Source organism: Pleurodeles waltl, chromosome 4_2 (assembly GCF_031143425.1).
Source record: "Pleurodeles waltl isolate 20211129_DDA chromosome 4_2, aPleWal1.hap1.20221129, whole genome shotgun sequence".
Lineage (NCBI taxonomy): Eukaryota > Metazoa > Chordata > Amphibia > Caudata > Salamandridae > Pleurodeles > Pleurodeles waltl.
The window spans coordinates 148,243,225-148,259,350 of NC_090443.1; the positions used below are offsets into that span (position 1 = coordinate 148,243,225).

The following is a 16,126-nucleotide window of genomic DNA, read 5'->3' on the forward strand; positions in this document are numbered from 1 at the left end:
CCAGAAATTATATTATAAATATGAGTACACCTTGGTGTTTGGTAACTACTAGATCACTTATTGTAGCACTTCAATATTTCATGGCTGTAAAATGTAATTTCAATTCCAAGAAATGGCTCCTCGTTTATTGTGTAAAATCCCACCGCAGCAGTTCTCCCTGAGCCCTGCACGTCTGCGACGTTGTTAGTTGTATGATTTGTTGTTGTCCAATAGGCCTTTGTGGTAAACAGAGCAATCTGAAATACAAATAGAAATACACATGACTAAAGAACACAAACACAGCGATGCAATGTGGAAAAACATCGAGTTTATTTTAATTGTCCACGTTTAAGGCCACCCACAGGTCACTCTTCACGAAAATCTTGTCATAAGGGAGGGAAACCTCGAAAGTGAGAGTAAATCTTTGCTCATCTCGTTGGGGGTGGTAGGGAGGGGTCTCTAGGCTGGCTCAGCTGATGTAAAACTTCATGGAAATATCCACTTAACCCCCTCCTCCCTCCCTCCCTCCCTCCCAATAGTCCCTGCTGTCCTGACAGACACTCAGCAAGATTTCAGAAATAACAGGGCTTTCAGCAGAAAAGGCTTGGGTTCAGAGTTTGCAGACACCAAGAACAGGCCGGACACTTGCAACTTTGTAAGTAGACTATACCAATATAAAGATGTTCATTTTTTGGAGTCTGTATGTGAGTGGAAACACAGCCTCTGTTCTGTTTTATTTGTGAGGACAAAGGGGGCACGTCCTGTAACTTAAGAGGAACACCTTCCAAAACAATAAGACTTATTGAGACATTAAGGGGTGCCTGGCTTTGTTGTCCATTGGAAAGGTTGTTTTAAGGAGGGGTGGCTGTTTTAGTCGAATGAAATTAAAAAGAAAATAGAGGAAGCTGCAGAAATGCAATTTCATCACGTGGGCAGGCGGTCCTGGCGGCAGCCTAGGCCGCCAACAGAAGAGCAGACAGCCTCGGGAAGCCGGTCCGGTGGCTCCTGTACTCACACGCAGTCCAGTCCGTCCCACAACCAACCGAAACAAACGAAGGTAAAGACCGGACGAACCGCGACGAAAGCGCCACCCTGCTCCCGGCCGCCGCCGAACGCCTGTCCCCGGGCCCTCGGGTGGCGCCCGAAGACGAGGACCCGCTCCTGTGCAAGTGAGTCTGCGTGTGCGAGAGGCAGAGGCCAGGGGAGGGCTGGCGAGATATTTAAGGCCCTCGCGATGAAGTGAGTTATGGCCCTCTTGATAGAAAGGTCATTACAGCGATAAGGGCGGCCATAAAGCTGCGCTCCTCGCATGCTTTTCCTGCGGAGTTTATCATTACGGCCTTATTAATGCACTATGATTGTGAATTATACACTCGTAATAAATAGGAACCTCGACTCGTGGCTTTAAATATTTTATGTCCGGGAGCCAGGAGGTGTGCCCTCTCTCATGTAGGCGGAAGCAACAAACCACGAAACCCTCTCACGAGAACGAACTCGGCTTTTCGCCGATGGTTATTGCAAAATACACATTTGTTGGTATCCCATCTCGGTCGGAATTCTGAGGTGCAACAGGGAAACTGTCAGAATAGGTGTAAATTGGTTTATTATTCATGCCATGTTTCAACGTGAGACTGACTACTGGGGTAAAGCAGGTCGGTGTACAAGAAAGCCATCTGTGTTTGAATGAGCGCCGATTATTCGAAAAGGGAGCATTTGAGGTACTGTGTGCCGGAGAATGCAGGACAACGTACCTTTAGAAATAATAAACACGTATATCTGCACCAAAGGGCGTGTTTTCTTTATGCATTATTATCTGAACCGCCACTGTGTAGTTAAAATAGACGGGCTCGCTGGCTTGACAAAGACCCTTTTACCTAGAGGCGAGCAAATATTACCTTCTGCAATTCAGCACAAAGGCCAAGAACGTGGTTTCTGTGTGGAGTGGGGGATGGGGTCGGGAAAAAAGATTATGCAGCACCTCGACCCAAACAAAGACAAATACTCGTTTTTTTAAGAAAGAATAGCGCACAGGCATTGAATGCTGATGTACGTGTGTCCTCACTCCCAGAATTCATGTTCTGTTGCTTGGGAAAATGTGAGCATTGTTTATGTATACTTAAAGGAAACTTAAAGAGGACCTCCCGAAAGGAGTGACTGCCACCTTAAATACCTGTGTTGGGGAAATTATTTAAAAACTTGTCACCCACCCAGCTCATAATACGTCCTTAAGACGAAGCCCTGTACAATCTTCATATAACTGATGACACATCTATTAAAATATTTAAAATTGTCATTTACAAATTTGAATCGTTAGCTGCATGCTTGTTTGCAATACATACATCCTATATGCCACTAAATACAATTAATGAGTTTTGAAAATAAGTTAAATTAACTTTTCTTACAATCGCAATACATATTAGATGTGTAAGGATGTATTAGGTTCCACGCAATTGCTTTGAACGGGATTGAGGCAAAAAAATCCACTTAATATCGGACACGCAAAACATAACCTACAAGCATCAAAGAAAGAGAAAACAACGAAAATTGGCACTGTTCCTCCCCTTTTTAAAGACATTTTTTAGGAATGAAAGATGTCCCGTTGCAAGCAATTACATTTCATAGATAGATAGATAGATAGATAGATAGATAGATAGATAGATAGATAGATAGAATGAATCATGGTACTAATTTTACATGTCAATAAATCAAATTGACCAAAGTGAAAGTGTGAAAAAAATCTAAGTAAAAAATGTACATAGCCCACTTTTGTCCGATTGGATTCCAGCAAAAACTCACTGCCCGCCTTCACGCTTCCGGTGTTAAAGTTATCTCTTTTCACCGACCCCTTTGCCATAGTTCCGTTTTTCTCGTCTACCTTCCAAACTGGCCTCAATCTGCGCCTTCCTGGCCTCCCCCGAGGATGGGGGCCTGCAAAAAAATCAGTCACTCCAATACCTCGCAATGCGCCCTTTTTTCCAGTCATCAGATCTGGAAACAATCCCTGTCCTCCTGGTCGGAAAAAAAGAGGGAAAGGAGTGTAAAACAAAGAACAACTACACAAAAAAAATGCAAAAAAAGCGAAGGGCTTGTGTAAAAGTTGCAACGCCGGTGGATTCCTGCCGTCCTCCCACGGCTCGGCCTGTTTTTTAAAAGCTCCCCTGAAGTAGGAAGAGGCGCAGAGCAGCCGAGATGTGCCTTTTCTCCTTGTTTACAGCTACAGTCGCTCCTGAGCCATAAATCTTGCTCGCAGCCCACAGAGACGCGTGTTTGTATGCATCGTTAGGGCCAGCTAATACCTAAACCATTAACCGGACCAGTGTAGGCTCCTACTTTCGCCGAGGAACATTAACTTACAGTTAAATTTCGCAGGGAGAGACGGCGAGAGAAAACACATCGCAAATTTGCATAAGTATATTCATCACTCGGGTTTGTCATATTAAATTAGTGGAGTTTTGTTCTTTTTTTTTTCCTGACCGCCTAAACTTTTTGCAGCCTTCCAGCGGTGAAACATTTTTTTTTTTTATTATTTATTTCTCTCTTTAGAGCAGGGTTGTCATAGAGGCGCGAACACCATAAATCATAAAATGGGGGGAGGCAAGGAGAAAGCAGCACAGGGACAGCAGTTGTTTGTGTAATAAACATCAGAGTACATTAGTGGGCTGGAGAACGGGGGAGGCGCAAACACTTTCGTCCAATGCGGAGGTTGGGATGAAAAAAATAAAATGTGCCCTCCAACTGAAAATAATAAGTTGGAAGGATGTTATTTGTTTGCTCATATCGGAACAAATCGGAATTGTTTACTTCCTGCCAACCTGTTTTGTCATATGGGGATTCTGGACCGAATGAAAAATTGGTTTCAGACTTGGAGGTATATTTGAGGAGTTTGGGGACTGGTCGAAGTCTAATGTGGCTTTGTGTTATTCTTATAAACATTTTTTCACCATTAGCCTATCGATCTCGCCTTTAAAAAAAATATCCCTAACTCACTCCACCTTTCCATTAAAAATGCTATTTCCTGTGCACTCACTAATCAATGCAAATTTTCCCTGCGACTGAGTGCATGGGGGCCTCGTACGCTGGGCTGTGGCTCACGTTACTGCTTTAATGCTGACATTCCCCTGGAACCAACCATAAAAAACGTAAAATAATTTAAAAAACAACCATTCACCCAAACCCACTGCTTTGGAGCACTTCCTTGCAGCGAATACTACTACCCAAAAATCCAAAAGGCAAGGCTTATATCTATTTGTTTTGCTGTGTAGTTCCCTCCCTCCCCGTCCCCCACCCCACCTTCTTGTTTTTTCTGCTGCTGCTGCACAGATTAGGGCTGTGAACTCCTGCCGCCGCTGCCGGCTCCCTCGCTCGCCTGCCTGTGAAAGTGTTAAAGGTAAGGAGGATCGGCATAAGATGCAAGCAGCAGGCTTTTTTTTCTGCTGGGGATGATTTACGATCGGGATCTCGGTTCAAACTGAGTTCACAGGGATTTGCTGCAGCTGAAGGCTAGGAGATGCGCCCGCCTGACAAGCGAGGCTGCCTGAGAGCGTTTTTTTTCAAGGAAAGAAAATGCTCTGCTCCAGGACTGGGCAAACAAATTGTTCAGGCGCAGAATGTTCACTGGGGTCGGGGAGGAGGGGGCGATTTGCTTTTTAAATGATATGTACATGACCCCACATTTTTCTTGTACGTAAAAAGCTACGTTTTACCTTTTTCAAGTAAGTGTTTCCAACTCACAAAACGAATATGGTGAGATCAAATCTTGGGGTCGAGAGTGTAAGGGGTTCGAGGGAGGGGGCTTTAAAGTTTACATTGCTGCATAGTAAACAGATATGGAAGGGTTGTTACCTGCATGCCCCTCAAAGGAAGTGTGAGAGATTATGTGTGTTCCTGTTTGTGTGTCTGTCGGTGCTTATACTCCCCAAAAACATAAGAACTCCTGTGGGACGCGGACAACCCTTACCCCCCGGTAAGCGACATTTAATAAACCACAAATAATGCTATGTGTTTGGACTATCATTCAGAGATGCGTTGGGTGTCGGCCCTGCCCTCTTCTTCCCTGAGGCACATCTTATGCAGCTGCTTAATGATCGAACAAATAATCGTCGAAAGCCCTTTTTGAAACACAAACTTGTTAAGGGCGGCGTTGTTGTGCGTCTAGGCCACAGTCGGACAGACCCAGCTTGCTAAAGTGTCACTCCCTGCCACACATACACTGGAAACATTTTGCTGCAACATTTCAGTTGTACTCTTTTTGTCTTTGAAAGCAGTTTAAAGGGAATCTAGAGCTGGGCTGTAGTCAGATGTTAGCCAATAAATAGGCTAGAGAGGGACATTACATTTTTTTCAGAGACTGCAGGTGAGACTGGTGCAAGGAGTCAACTGGCCGCCCTTAGACTTGCAGTGGGGCGCAGACCACTGCAAAGGGGTTCGTTGGGGATGCCAGCTGAAAGAAGTGAGAAACTCACGAAAGTGGGCGAGGCAATGGCGTGTTATCCATCTCCAGGCTAGGAATCGATCGGGTGGCACGCGAGTGCCTCTTTCCTACAGTGTCTTTTCATAGAGAGCACATTCCTGGGCACAGCCTACTGTAAGCGTTTGAGGCATTTTAGGGAAAAAGTTTTGTTAAACAGAAAATGCGAAGGAGTGTTTGGCTCGGACGTGCAGAGAGGTAGTTGGAATTGTGGCGGAGTGACATAGGAAGAACTTGACAAACGTTTGTGGAGAGTGAGTTCCTGGCATCTCTTTTATTTCATGCTGTGGATGAGAGCTGTAAAAGTTGGTGTGCGCAAGTACCAGATTGAAGCGTGACGCTCGGTTTGCGTGGTAGGGGGATGACGTATTCGTTGGTACCTATTATAAGCAGCACTCTTTGGCAATTGGAGTAGCAGTGCTAAGAAAAGCCCGTTGCGCCCAGGTGGCCCAGCTCAGATCAGTCCCCCACTGTTCAGGGTGTCGGACTGAGAAGTCCCTAGAATTGGGTAAACTCTGTGATTGGTTAGAATCATCCAAGGCCGTTTGGGACTGCGGCAATCCTTGTAATAAGCATCTATGTGCCGGCCTCACTTAAAAGATCCACACTTACTCCTGGGCCAAGCTCAGAGAACTGAACCTAGTCTTGACTCTAACACCGGTGGGTGAAAGTGAGTCTAATAAATCATATACATCATGTTGGAATACCGGTCTTCTCCATGCAGAGAAATTCCAAATTCGGACTATGAATTATCCAAAACTGAAGTCCCGGAGCTCGCCCCTTCCTTATGTCACTGGGTAAATATCCTCAGCCCATCCCAACCTCGGCACCCTGTGCTGAGGGTTGGCGGCTGGATCCCTCCATGTGTGTAACAGGTCAACAGGTAGCCCACCCTGTAAGGGTTGGGTCCAAGACCCTCACAAGTAGTAATTACCTGCTCCCATAAAAGATGAGGTCTGTACACCTCATGGACCTGGGCTACCAAGCGGCGTGGGGGGTAAAGGCGTTGGCCCCCTTTAGAAGGGGTCAGTAATTGAATAGATGGACATAGAGAGAGATGGATGTGTAGGCTGACACGCACAGATAGATGGATCTTGTGAACATAGAGATTGAAGGCCTCAGTACTGCACAGGCCACTCCCTCTACCCCGGAGCCTTCCCGTGCTCCAGCTGCGGGACTTCTAACCTCAGATTGCTGTTCGCCCGACGGTGAGAGAGTTCAACTGAAGTCACTGGCATAAAATAGTGAAAATAATATTTACGATGTAAAGGAGCCGCTCATTTCTTCAAATGAAAGCTAATCAGAAAACTAAACAGAAAAAAATAAAGTTTTAAGTGGGATACACATCCTGTAAAGTTTGCTGGGCTGAAAGTAAGTTCTGGTCCAGATCCGGGGCCAGGTCGTGATGAGGGAGTGACGGTGATTTGCTAAATCGGTGATATAGTCTTTATATTTAATAGCCTCAGCATACCTATGTATGAAAAGGTAGCCACTTCCACTGGCCCGGGGGGCACCCTCTACCAGACAGTGTCGCTTCCGGGCCCATAAAACACATTTTGGGGGCTCATCTGTTATGGCTCTGAGAGGACCCATTTGTTCTCCCAGAGCCACGGATATCGTCCAGAAGACACGGCAATCCAAACAAAAAACTTACAGTTCTGCAAACACATTTAGTAAAATCTTGAAGCCTGCGGCCCCTCTTGGTTGTGCAGGCACAGAGGTGTGGGACAGGCAGCGGATTTCAGGTTATATTCGATCCGCTTTAGCACGTAGCCCGCCCCCCTTTGTTCCCTCGCACTCTCTCTCTATGGTAATTATTCTGCAATCGGCTTTGTTCGCCCCTTCCCGACGAATCCAAGGAAATCGTTGTGTTCTGAATTAAAGCTCGTCCTCCCCAAGTGCAGAGGCGCTCCTCCAAATCCACACCCTTAGTACTACCGACCCTCAACCCCAAACTTAAGTCACATTTTATAAAATAAACCCCACATTCAGCAGACGAATGACCCCACAGCATTTACAGAAAATGGGGAACAGGGGACCTATTTTAAAAGATGCTTTTTAGCATTTTGGGGGGCACCTGAAACCTCATGTCCGTCATCTAGAGTTACAGATAATGCATGCCGAATACTAGGTCATACGGTTATCGATTACACGAATAAACATCGCACCCATTGCATGGTTAGGAGAGAAAGGCGCTGCCATTTTGGGAGTATGTTTAAAAAAAAAAAAAAACAGCACTTGCAGGTGACATCCCCGGCGGAGACGGCATCTCCCTGTCAGCAGGTTCTGCTGGGGCGTCAGGACTTGGGATACCACAACAAAGATAGTTTTTTGGGAGCTAGCAGTACCTACCCCGACAGGAACTTTTTTATTTCTGTAGCCTCGGGCACAGCCAGCACTCGGTCCTTTGTCACGTCCCAGCTTGCCTGTGTTTGTGTGTGTGAGAGGTAGCCAAAATATCCCCTGCAGGTGCCACGTCAGAGCACGTCAGAAGGTGGCCCTCTCTCGTCCCAATTTTCTCCCCCAAATTAAAATTAATTTCCTGTTTTCTTCTCTCCACTTTTCCTCCTGTCAGCAGGTTGGGGACCTCCGCGTGCACCTTGCTGGGGTGGCTGCTGGGATGCTGTGCTAAGTGGCTGCGCCTCCGCCCAGGGATGCGTCTCCCTCGCTTGCTGCCTGCCTGGTGAACCTAACTCAAGGACCCCCCCTCTCCGGGGAGTGGCCCTTCTTCACATCGACCACGTGGTTCTTTGGGGGGTCCTCCCGTTTGCTAAGGTGAGGGGCCCGGGGGTCTCCTGCGAGGAAGAGCTGGGAGATGCAAAAAGCCCTCTACTTCGATCAGCAGGGGTCTTTTGCAGACTGTCACTACCAAGAGCCCGGCGTCATGGGTTACCTGGGCCACGAAAGTTTCACAACTTCCGCCGAGTACCAGCAGGCGCACTACTGCATGCAGCCGGACTCCTCCAGCGCCTCGGCCAGCCACACAGTGGACCAAACGGGCGATGGCAGTCTGACCAAGGGGTGCCAGGCAGCACATTCCCCCGAACTCGTCCTGCGGCCTCCGGTGGCCCCCTCCTCCCCACTTCCGGATGTCAGCGCCTCCAAAGGCTGCCCAGCCCAGACACCTCCCGGGACAGTGACCAAGTTTTCTGCTCTTACTAATGGTACCACGAGAACCTTTAGAAGCAACAGTCAACCAAAGCAGATATTCCCTTGGATGAAGGAAACCAGGCAGAGCTTCAAGCAGAAAAAGCATCCTCCTCCCCCTCCTTTAACAGGTAAGGACCTGCCACCAAAGAAAGTTTGTCTCACCTAAACAAGGGTCAAATCAGGGTACCAGCGCGCTAATCGTTTTCCTGTTCCATTTAAAAATAGTTCTCTGACCCACCCAGTCTGTTTGGCCTTGTTTCTCAAGCTAGTAGTGCTACAGGGAATCTGCTAGCAAGGGACTTAGTTTACTGTTCCAATATGTCCGCCAACTTTCTCCTCGTTATATTAGGAGCCACTGTGACTTTCTAAGTGTATGTAGGGCCGGCAAAGGTATACACGACTTCACCGGATTAGTTTCCATGCGGGATTAATTGGTTTTACACTCTGCTTATAATCAATGTCATGCCTAGCAGACAACGACTTATTTGGATGCAAACACCAGGTTGTACCGCGCTTGTTTTCAGGGGCAACGCTTGAAAAAAGGCTCCCATTGGATGTGTGACTAAATGGCTCGGTGCATAATAGGACGGATTTACGAATAGTTGAGTTAGTGTGATGGATATATTTATATGTTGGATGGACGATTTGATGGATGGATGGGTTGATGGAGTATGAATAAATTGTGGGTGAATTAACTGGTTAATTAGTTGATACTTTTGAGCGCTAGACTAGAGAATGGCTGAAGGGTGAATAATTGGGTCGGTGTTTGTATGACCGGTTAGCTCAGTCGAACGGGCGGATTGATAGATGGATGAAACCTATAAGCCTTCTTGGTGAATGGGAGGATAGTTAGTGGACACTCGTTGGCAGGATGGATGGATTAAGGGAGGAAGGTTTGGTTGATAAAAGGACGTACACGTGTGCGAGTAGATATATAATAGGTGACTGAATGGATTGAGGGGTAGATAGTGAACGAATGTTATAGGATAGGATCACAGATGAATTCACGAATTAATAGTTGGATGAGTGTGTGGATGGACAGATTGTTGGATTGGATGTTGCATAGGCGGTTGCTAGCTGAATATTGCATGGATAGATAAACAGACATATGGATGGACAGTGGACATTCAGATGCATGGACCAGTGGATCTGAAGATAAGTAATATTTGCATTAATAATGTGTGGGTAGGAGGAATGGAGGATACATGAATGTAATAATGGATGTGCTGGAATTCAAAGGTGGATTATGGTATATGGGTCGATAAATAGGTGGCTGATGGGATAGCTGGATGGTGGACCCTAACGGGTACATAGCGCGCTTTATAAATGATTGATTGATTGATTGATTGATTGATTGGACGGACGGTTCGATTGGGATGTGAAAAAGGGGCTTGGAATGGGGGTATACAAGTAGATGGATGGATGGATAGATGAGCAGATTCGAGGGTGGATAGATTTGAGGAAGTGAAATGGATGAATGAGTGGATGTCTGAATTTGAGCGTGGGCGAATGGCCAGATAAACTTAAGTGGATGGGTAGAAGGGATGCCCGCGTGGGCAGTGGGCGGCTTGGTCTATGTGCATGTGTTACATAACTGTTTGATTTTTAACCTACAGGGGACGACTCTGTTGATGAAAGCCCACCCGGCTTAAACTCCAAGAGGGCCCGCACAGCCTACACCAACGCCCAGCTGGTAGAACTGGAGAAGGAGTTCCACTTCAACCGGTACCTCTGCCGCCCCAGGAGGGTGGAGATGGCCTCCTTGCTGGACCTTTCCGAGCGGCAGATAAAAATCTGGTTCCAGAACCGCCGCATGAAGTACAAAAAGGACCACAAATGCAAGGGAGGGGGCAGCCCCCCTGGTGGACAGTCACCTAGCAGGAGCCCTCCGCTCCACCCCTACTCCGGCCAGGGGGCCATGCTGGAGGAGGCGGGCTACGAGTTGCCCGTGGAGAACACCTACAGCAAGACCCCGAGTGGCATGTACGGGTTGACGGCCTACTCTTTGCCCCTGTATGAGAACAACTCTGCCCCCAAAAGGTACGGGTCCGAATCAGTCTCCCCGGATTATGAGCACTTCTCCGTACAGGAGGATGGCAGCTTCGGGGTCCCCAACCTGCAGGGCAGCCCCAGTTTTCTAGGTGGAAACTACTTGGACCCGGTGCCTGGCCCCCTCTACAGCCTCCCTCACCCCTCCTCAATGGGAACGGACTACAGCTGCTCTGCCCAGGTGCCCAGCAAGCACCACCTGGGGCCTTGCGACCCCCACCCAACCTACACAGACCTCAACACTCACCCTGTGCCTCAGGGGGCCTCCCAGGAGCCCCCAGTACTGACACATCTTTAGGTGGCCCAGGTTTTCCCACTGTGATGGAAGTCGCCATGTCTACGGTGGCCTTGAAGGGACGTTCTTGTGCATCCTGTACTCAGCAGTATTAACAGAGCAAGTTACCTCTAGTTATCGATCGACATTATAAAGCTATGCATGAAACATGTTACAAACCCCAGTGAAGTGTCTTATTTAGCAAGAGTTCAGTCACATTTGCCTACGTTATTTGGCAATTAAGGAGTGATAACAACTAAGGGATCAAATCGCCATTTTAATTGGAATGACGTTTTCAATCTGTGTAAACAGCAAATAGCAATCAATACATAAGCACGAATCTCTCGCATATACATCCCCATCCATTTAAACTGTACTTTTTGTACAACAGATCAACAGTCACCCACCACTTCTCCACCACACACACACACACACACACACACACCACCACCACCACCACATCACTCCGGCGCCTCACTGCACCCCGGGGTCATTTATTTTTGGTGGGCATCTCTCAGGACCTCAATGTAAAGCAGAAGTTATTTATTTATGATTGTAGATTTTCAGCCGATTTTTGATCTGTGTATTTTAGAAAATGTAATTTTTTATGTTTATTTTCGAACACCTATTTAAGTCCAATCGCTGATTTATTCTCAGTGGAAAAAACAGTAGCATTTTTCATTTAAAAATGTTTTGCCTTTCCTGACAATTCGGAAGAATATTTAAACGTTTACAGTTTCGTACAATAATAAAAGAAGTATTTGAAAAAATCAAAGGTGGCTTTTCTTTGAGGATAGTTTGTGGGGGAGGGTGGCTCGGTCAGTGTGTGTGTGTTGAGAGGGGGGTGTTGGAGGTTGACTCGAAACAGCGTTCTGTTGTTCTGTAAAATCACTTTGCCAGCTTGTAGTGACTGGGGGCTGGCTTTCACCCGGCTCTCACCCCCATTAATCACCGAGACAGAGCGCACTTCACACGGCCCCTGCAGCCTTTTCCAGCTCGCTGTTAGTATGCAACACTGCAGCCACCCAACTTCTGTACTATGTCTGTACAATGGCGTCTGCCTTGCTAAAAACTTCAGTCTTCCTCTGGATATCAGGTCAGATCTTTATTTAAAGTACTTCTCCTATGTGTCTGTTTGAAACAGAACATATGTACACGTTTGTGTGAGTGTGTGTGCGCGTACGCGTTTGTTAGATAGGTGTACTTTTTTAATTGAATGAGTGTCGTATTTCTATATATATAGTTTTACACTTTCTTCAGGAAGACGTCTACTTGATTCTTTAAAAAAGTAAAGCTCTGCACGTGAATTGTTTTCGTCTGGACGTGGGCGTTTTCTGAATTCAAGTTTTGTGAGTATATTGACTGGGATTTAAAAAAGGCACAAGTTTAGTTCAACTTCAGGATTGAAATGTGACGTTTATGTCCATAGTTCATATTCCTTCTTTTGAAAAAGTTACAGAAATTCAGAAAACGCAGTTTGTGCAAATCACGTTCAGTTCAAACAAGTGACGACATACTCCCAAAAAGTGGCCCAGCTGTTGAAAAGGAAGGCAGGATTCCAGATCATTTTAAAGAAGCTCAGAAGTATACATTTGAAGTTTGGTCAATTTTTCAAGCATCGGAGACATTCTTCCTAGGAGGATTGCTGTTAGACGTAGTTATTTGAATCAAGGGAACATTTCAATTTGCTAAAGCGTTAAAATACTACCCAGACTCCCAGTTTACGATTTGAAATACAGATACATAAAATAATTAGCTCAAAATGCGACTGCAATGCACATGTCACACCAATGTTTAGCCTTCCGGCAACATGCAAACTTAACGAAAATAATTTCTGCTCAATTATTGTTCAACGTGCAACTGGATTCATGTAAAGAATTTTATAGAAAATAATTTGATAAAAGATCTTTGCAACTGTTCATGTTAAATATTTTTAAATACTGTATATTTATATTTTGAAGATCACTACAGAAATTTAACTCCAGGAACTCTTCTTTAAAAATTAGCCATATCCTAATACCTGGTTTAAAATGAAAATGTCTTATGATTGGTAAACAATGTCAATCTGCATTTACGTATCATATATTCGACGCCTCGTCAGGGGTAGTAAGCGCTATATAAATAATGTTACAATATATTGCTTTTAACTGAACTAAACGCAGACGGAAGAAACAAAAAAACTAAAGTTTTCTGGCGAGTTCCCGTTTACTCCAGGAAATAGTCTTAATATGCTTATTTGGTATCAAGAGGGCTTTTTTTTTTTAATCCTCTTTATAAAATGTAATGGTAAATTTAGCTCATTTGTTGAACCAATAACGCAAACAGATCATGCTTGTATTAAATATAACTTCACCTTGGGTCTAGAAAGCCAAGGGACAATTTACATTGAGAGGGCACTTTCTTAGCCTAGGCTTATTATATTAACACGTTACGGTCATGAAATCATGCTCAGGGTCGAAATATAAAGCGAAACCAAAAAATCACTTCTAAATATGTTTTAGTTCAAAATGTACATCCACGAAATATTCCAAATGCATTTTGTAATTCATAAAACGCTATTTCCATACTCCACAGTTAAAACCAATTGGAAGAATAACTTACAATTTAGTATGAAGAATGCGCGTATATTTTGGAAACTACATAAATTCAAAATGTAGTCATTTCTTGAAAGTATGTTCAAACAAACGTATTTGTCCGGCGAAAAAATATACTGAGCATGCAGTCTTAAGTGCTGTTTTCAAATGAAAACATGCAAATTTTATCTGAGCAAATTGCTTTATATTCTGGCCACGTAACGTGGCAGCTCCAGAAAATGTCGGTGAGCGAGATTATTTCATATGCAGCATGACAACGTTGTCAAAAATATTTTGACTTCGCCAGTATTGATTTCAGATATTGCAGGCAGAGTGGAGCAAATGGTGGCGTGCACTTTGCTGTCTAGGCAGCATGGAATAAAAGCCCGCGCTTTGCTGCACATATTTAAAGTGCTCTCTGGTAAAGAGATTATATCTCCATTCCTGGAATTTGATAGCAAAGTCCCGGCCTAACTCAATTTTACACGGTGAAGCGGCGGGGTCAAAAGGAGCCTGTGTGCCGGTGCTGGCTGTGAGGACAGACAATGAGGTGGGCTTCTTAAGCGGCCCACACATGGCAGTGGGCTGCAAAACACCCACACACCCCTGTCTGCTGCGAACTTCCACAACCAGCAGGCCTCGAAATACACAACCTCCTAGAAGCGGGTTCCCTACTCCCTAGTCTTACTTTCTTTTCGTATTCGTTGATTTACCTTTCAGTTGTGCTGCTATGAGTTTTTGAAAGAGTAAGACACTCTCCACCTCCACGCGCGCACATACTACGTTCATAATTATATTACATATATATGCATTTTCGTTCACTTTCAAATGGCTTTAAAAGTAAATGACTCGAAATCAAAATACATCTTTTTCTGTATGTATGTAGCACCAATTATCCGAAGTGCCCTCCCCCCCCCAAAGGATATGATGAATATATTCCAAGTATATACCTAGATATACAATGCATTTGCTTAATGTGTGTATAAGTAAATAACATGCCTACACACATGCGTGTATATAATATGAATACGATTGTGAGAAGATAAAACGTGTATATACATACACACGTAGATACAATAGGAAAGCGAGTATATGTTTTAGTACATTATGAGTTTGCGTATATGTGTGCATATATGCAGAATGTGTACATGTATCTATAGAACATATCGATAGTACATTATATGTGTGCATATATATTATTTGTGTTAACGTTTATCTATATGTACAAATCAGGTGCATGAATTTCAGTGAATAAAAAGTAACGTAAAGAAACATAATTGAGGCACTCTCAGATAATTATATGCAAACGAGGGGCAAAGCGAGCGAGATATGGAGAGAGTGGATGTTTTGCTATCCTGCTGCACGGGCAAGCAGGGAAAACAAAGGACGAGATGGGTCTCAGGTCCATGAGGAAATTGACATAAGCCACAAGAGATAAACACGTTTATCGTATTCTAGAATGAAACATCAACTTGCAAAGAAAAATTGGGCAATGTTACAAAGTAAAATGGGTTACATTTTATAATTTTGTACTGGACGGATTTCGGGTATCACACTTAAAGCGTCACTAGATTGACACAAAACACCTTTGACTACGTTGCGACAACCTCGTCAGCTTATGAGGGATTCCCTTTAGAAGTAGGATGCGCACAACGGAGGGCGCAGCGCCATTTTGCATGGTATGAGGAGTCTGCGTATGCGCAGTGCCGAAGGAAGCGTGCATTTGCGTTATCAAGAAACCAGGCCGCAAGCACAGGTCTCTAAGTAGGCAAGACACCCCCAGAGCTCGCAGGATCCAGGGCCAGAACGTCTGACCGTGGCTACCCGTCGGACGTGTGCGCGGTAAACCGGGAGCCGCCATCTTGGAGTTCCATGAGGGAAGCAACTCAAGCTGGGAAGGAGAAGTGCGTTCTTAATGCTGATTGACTGAACGTCTAAGCTCGAGCTGCATCATTTATTAAAGCAGCAGTTAACACCCACGCAACCTTTTTAAATAATTTGTCTTTAGTACGTTAAAAATTGGAACAATTGAAACCCATATTTTCTCATATTATCTACTGCGTTCAAGTGGTCACGTGAGTTTTTCAGCATACTAAACATTATTAAAAATGAACGTCATCTGTTAACAAAACACTATCCTTAGTTCTCTTTAGGCATGCTACGAAATATAGGCAGTAGAAAATGATTTCCAAGGTGTGAACACCCACGAGTGCGCCTATTTATTTTGTCCTTATTGATTGTGCAAAAAGGAATGGCATATTAATCCCAAAGACGTGCCAGCATTTGGAAATACCCAGGAGGGCGATATATAGGAACATATTCTGGGCCTTCATGTCCCCCATTACCGTTCATTGGATTGAAGTCAATTTTAAGAGGGAGAAAATAAACCTAATCTCAATTTTTGGCTAAAAAATAATAATAACTGATAGTAGGTATGCGCAAGGGAACAGGTGCAACCGAGGAATATGGAAGAGAATGTGGGTGTGACTGCTGATGTCACGTTGTGTTCTCATAACCACACGCACGATTGTAGCAGAGCCTGAATGGAAAGATGCAGGCGTGGCACTAAGGGTGCGGTCCGGCTGCTCACCTGCCTATTCCCGAAGATAGGGAAGCAGCTGAACTTTTCGAAAG

The 16,126-nt window shown here is 44.9% G+C and overlaps 1 protein-coding gene across 3 annotated transcripts; it reads left to right on the forward strand.

Moving 5' to 3' along the window:
• Nucleotides 1–396: 396 nt before the first annotated feature.
• Nucleotides 397–11,694, forward strand: LOC138292415 (homeobox protein Hox-D3-like). 3 transcript variants are annotated; one of them, XM_069231000.1, is made up of 3 exons: nt 397–1,148; nt 8,022–8,724; nt 10,213–11,694. In XM_069231000.1, exons 2-3 carry the CDS (start codon nt 8,262–8,264, stop codon nt 10,941–10,943), a joined length of 1,194 nt encoding a protein of 397 aa, XP_069087101.1. In that variant the 5' UTR covers nt 397–1,148; nt 8,022–8,261; the 3' UTR covers nt 10,944–11,694. The 3 variants fall into 3 exon arrangements, with proteins under 3 accessions (XP_069087101.1, XP_069087102.1, XP_069087100.1); XM_069231001.1 differs by having other exon boundaries at nt 8,025–8,724; XM_069230999.1 differs by having other exon boundaries at nt 536–634.
• Nucleotides 11,695–16,126: the final 4,432 nt, after the last annotated feature.

What these genes read in the sequence shown, in the direction of transcription:
- LOC138292415 (XM_069231000.1), top strand. Translation starts at nt 8,262, where the DNA reads ATGCAAAAAGCCCTCTACTTCGATCAGCAGGGGTCTTTTGCAGACTGT. An exon ending in TCCTCCCCCTCCTTTAACAG is followed by an intron (nt 8,725 to 10,212) that starts GTAAGGACCTGC and finishes TTTAACCTACAG; the next exon opens with GGGACGACTCTGTTGATGAA.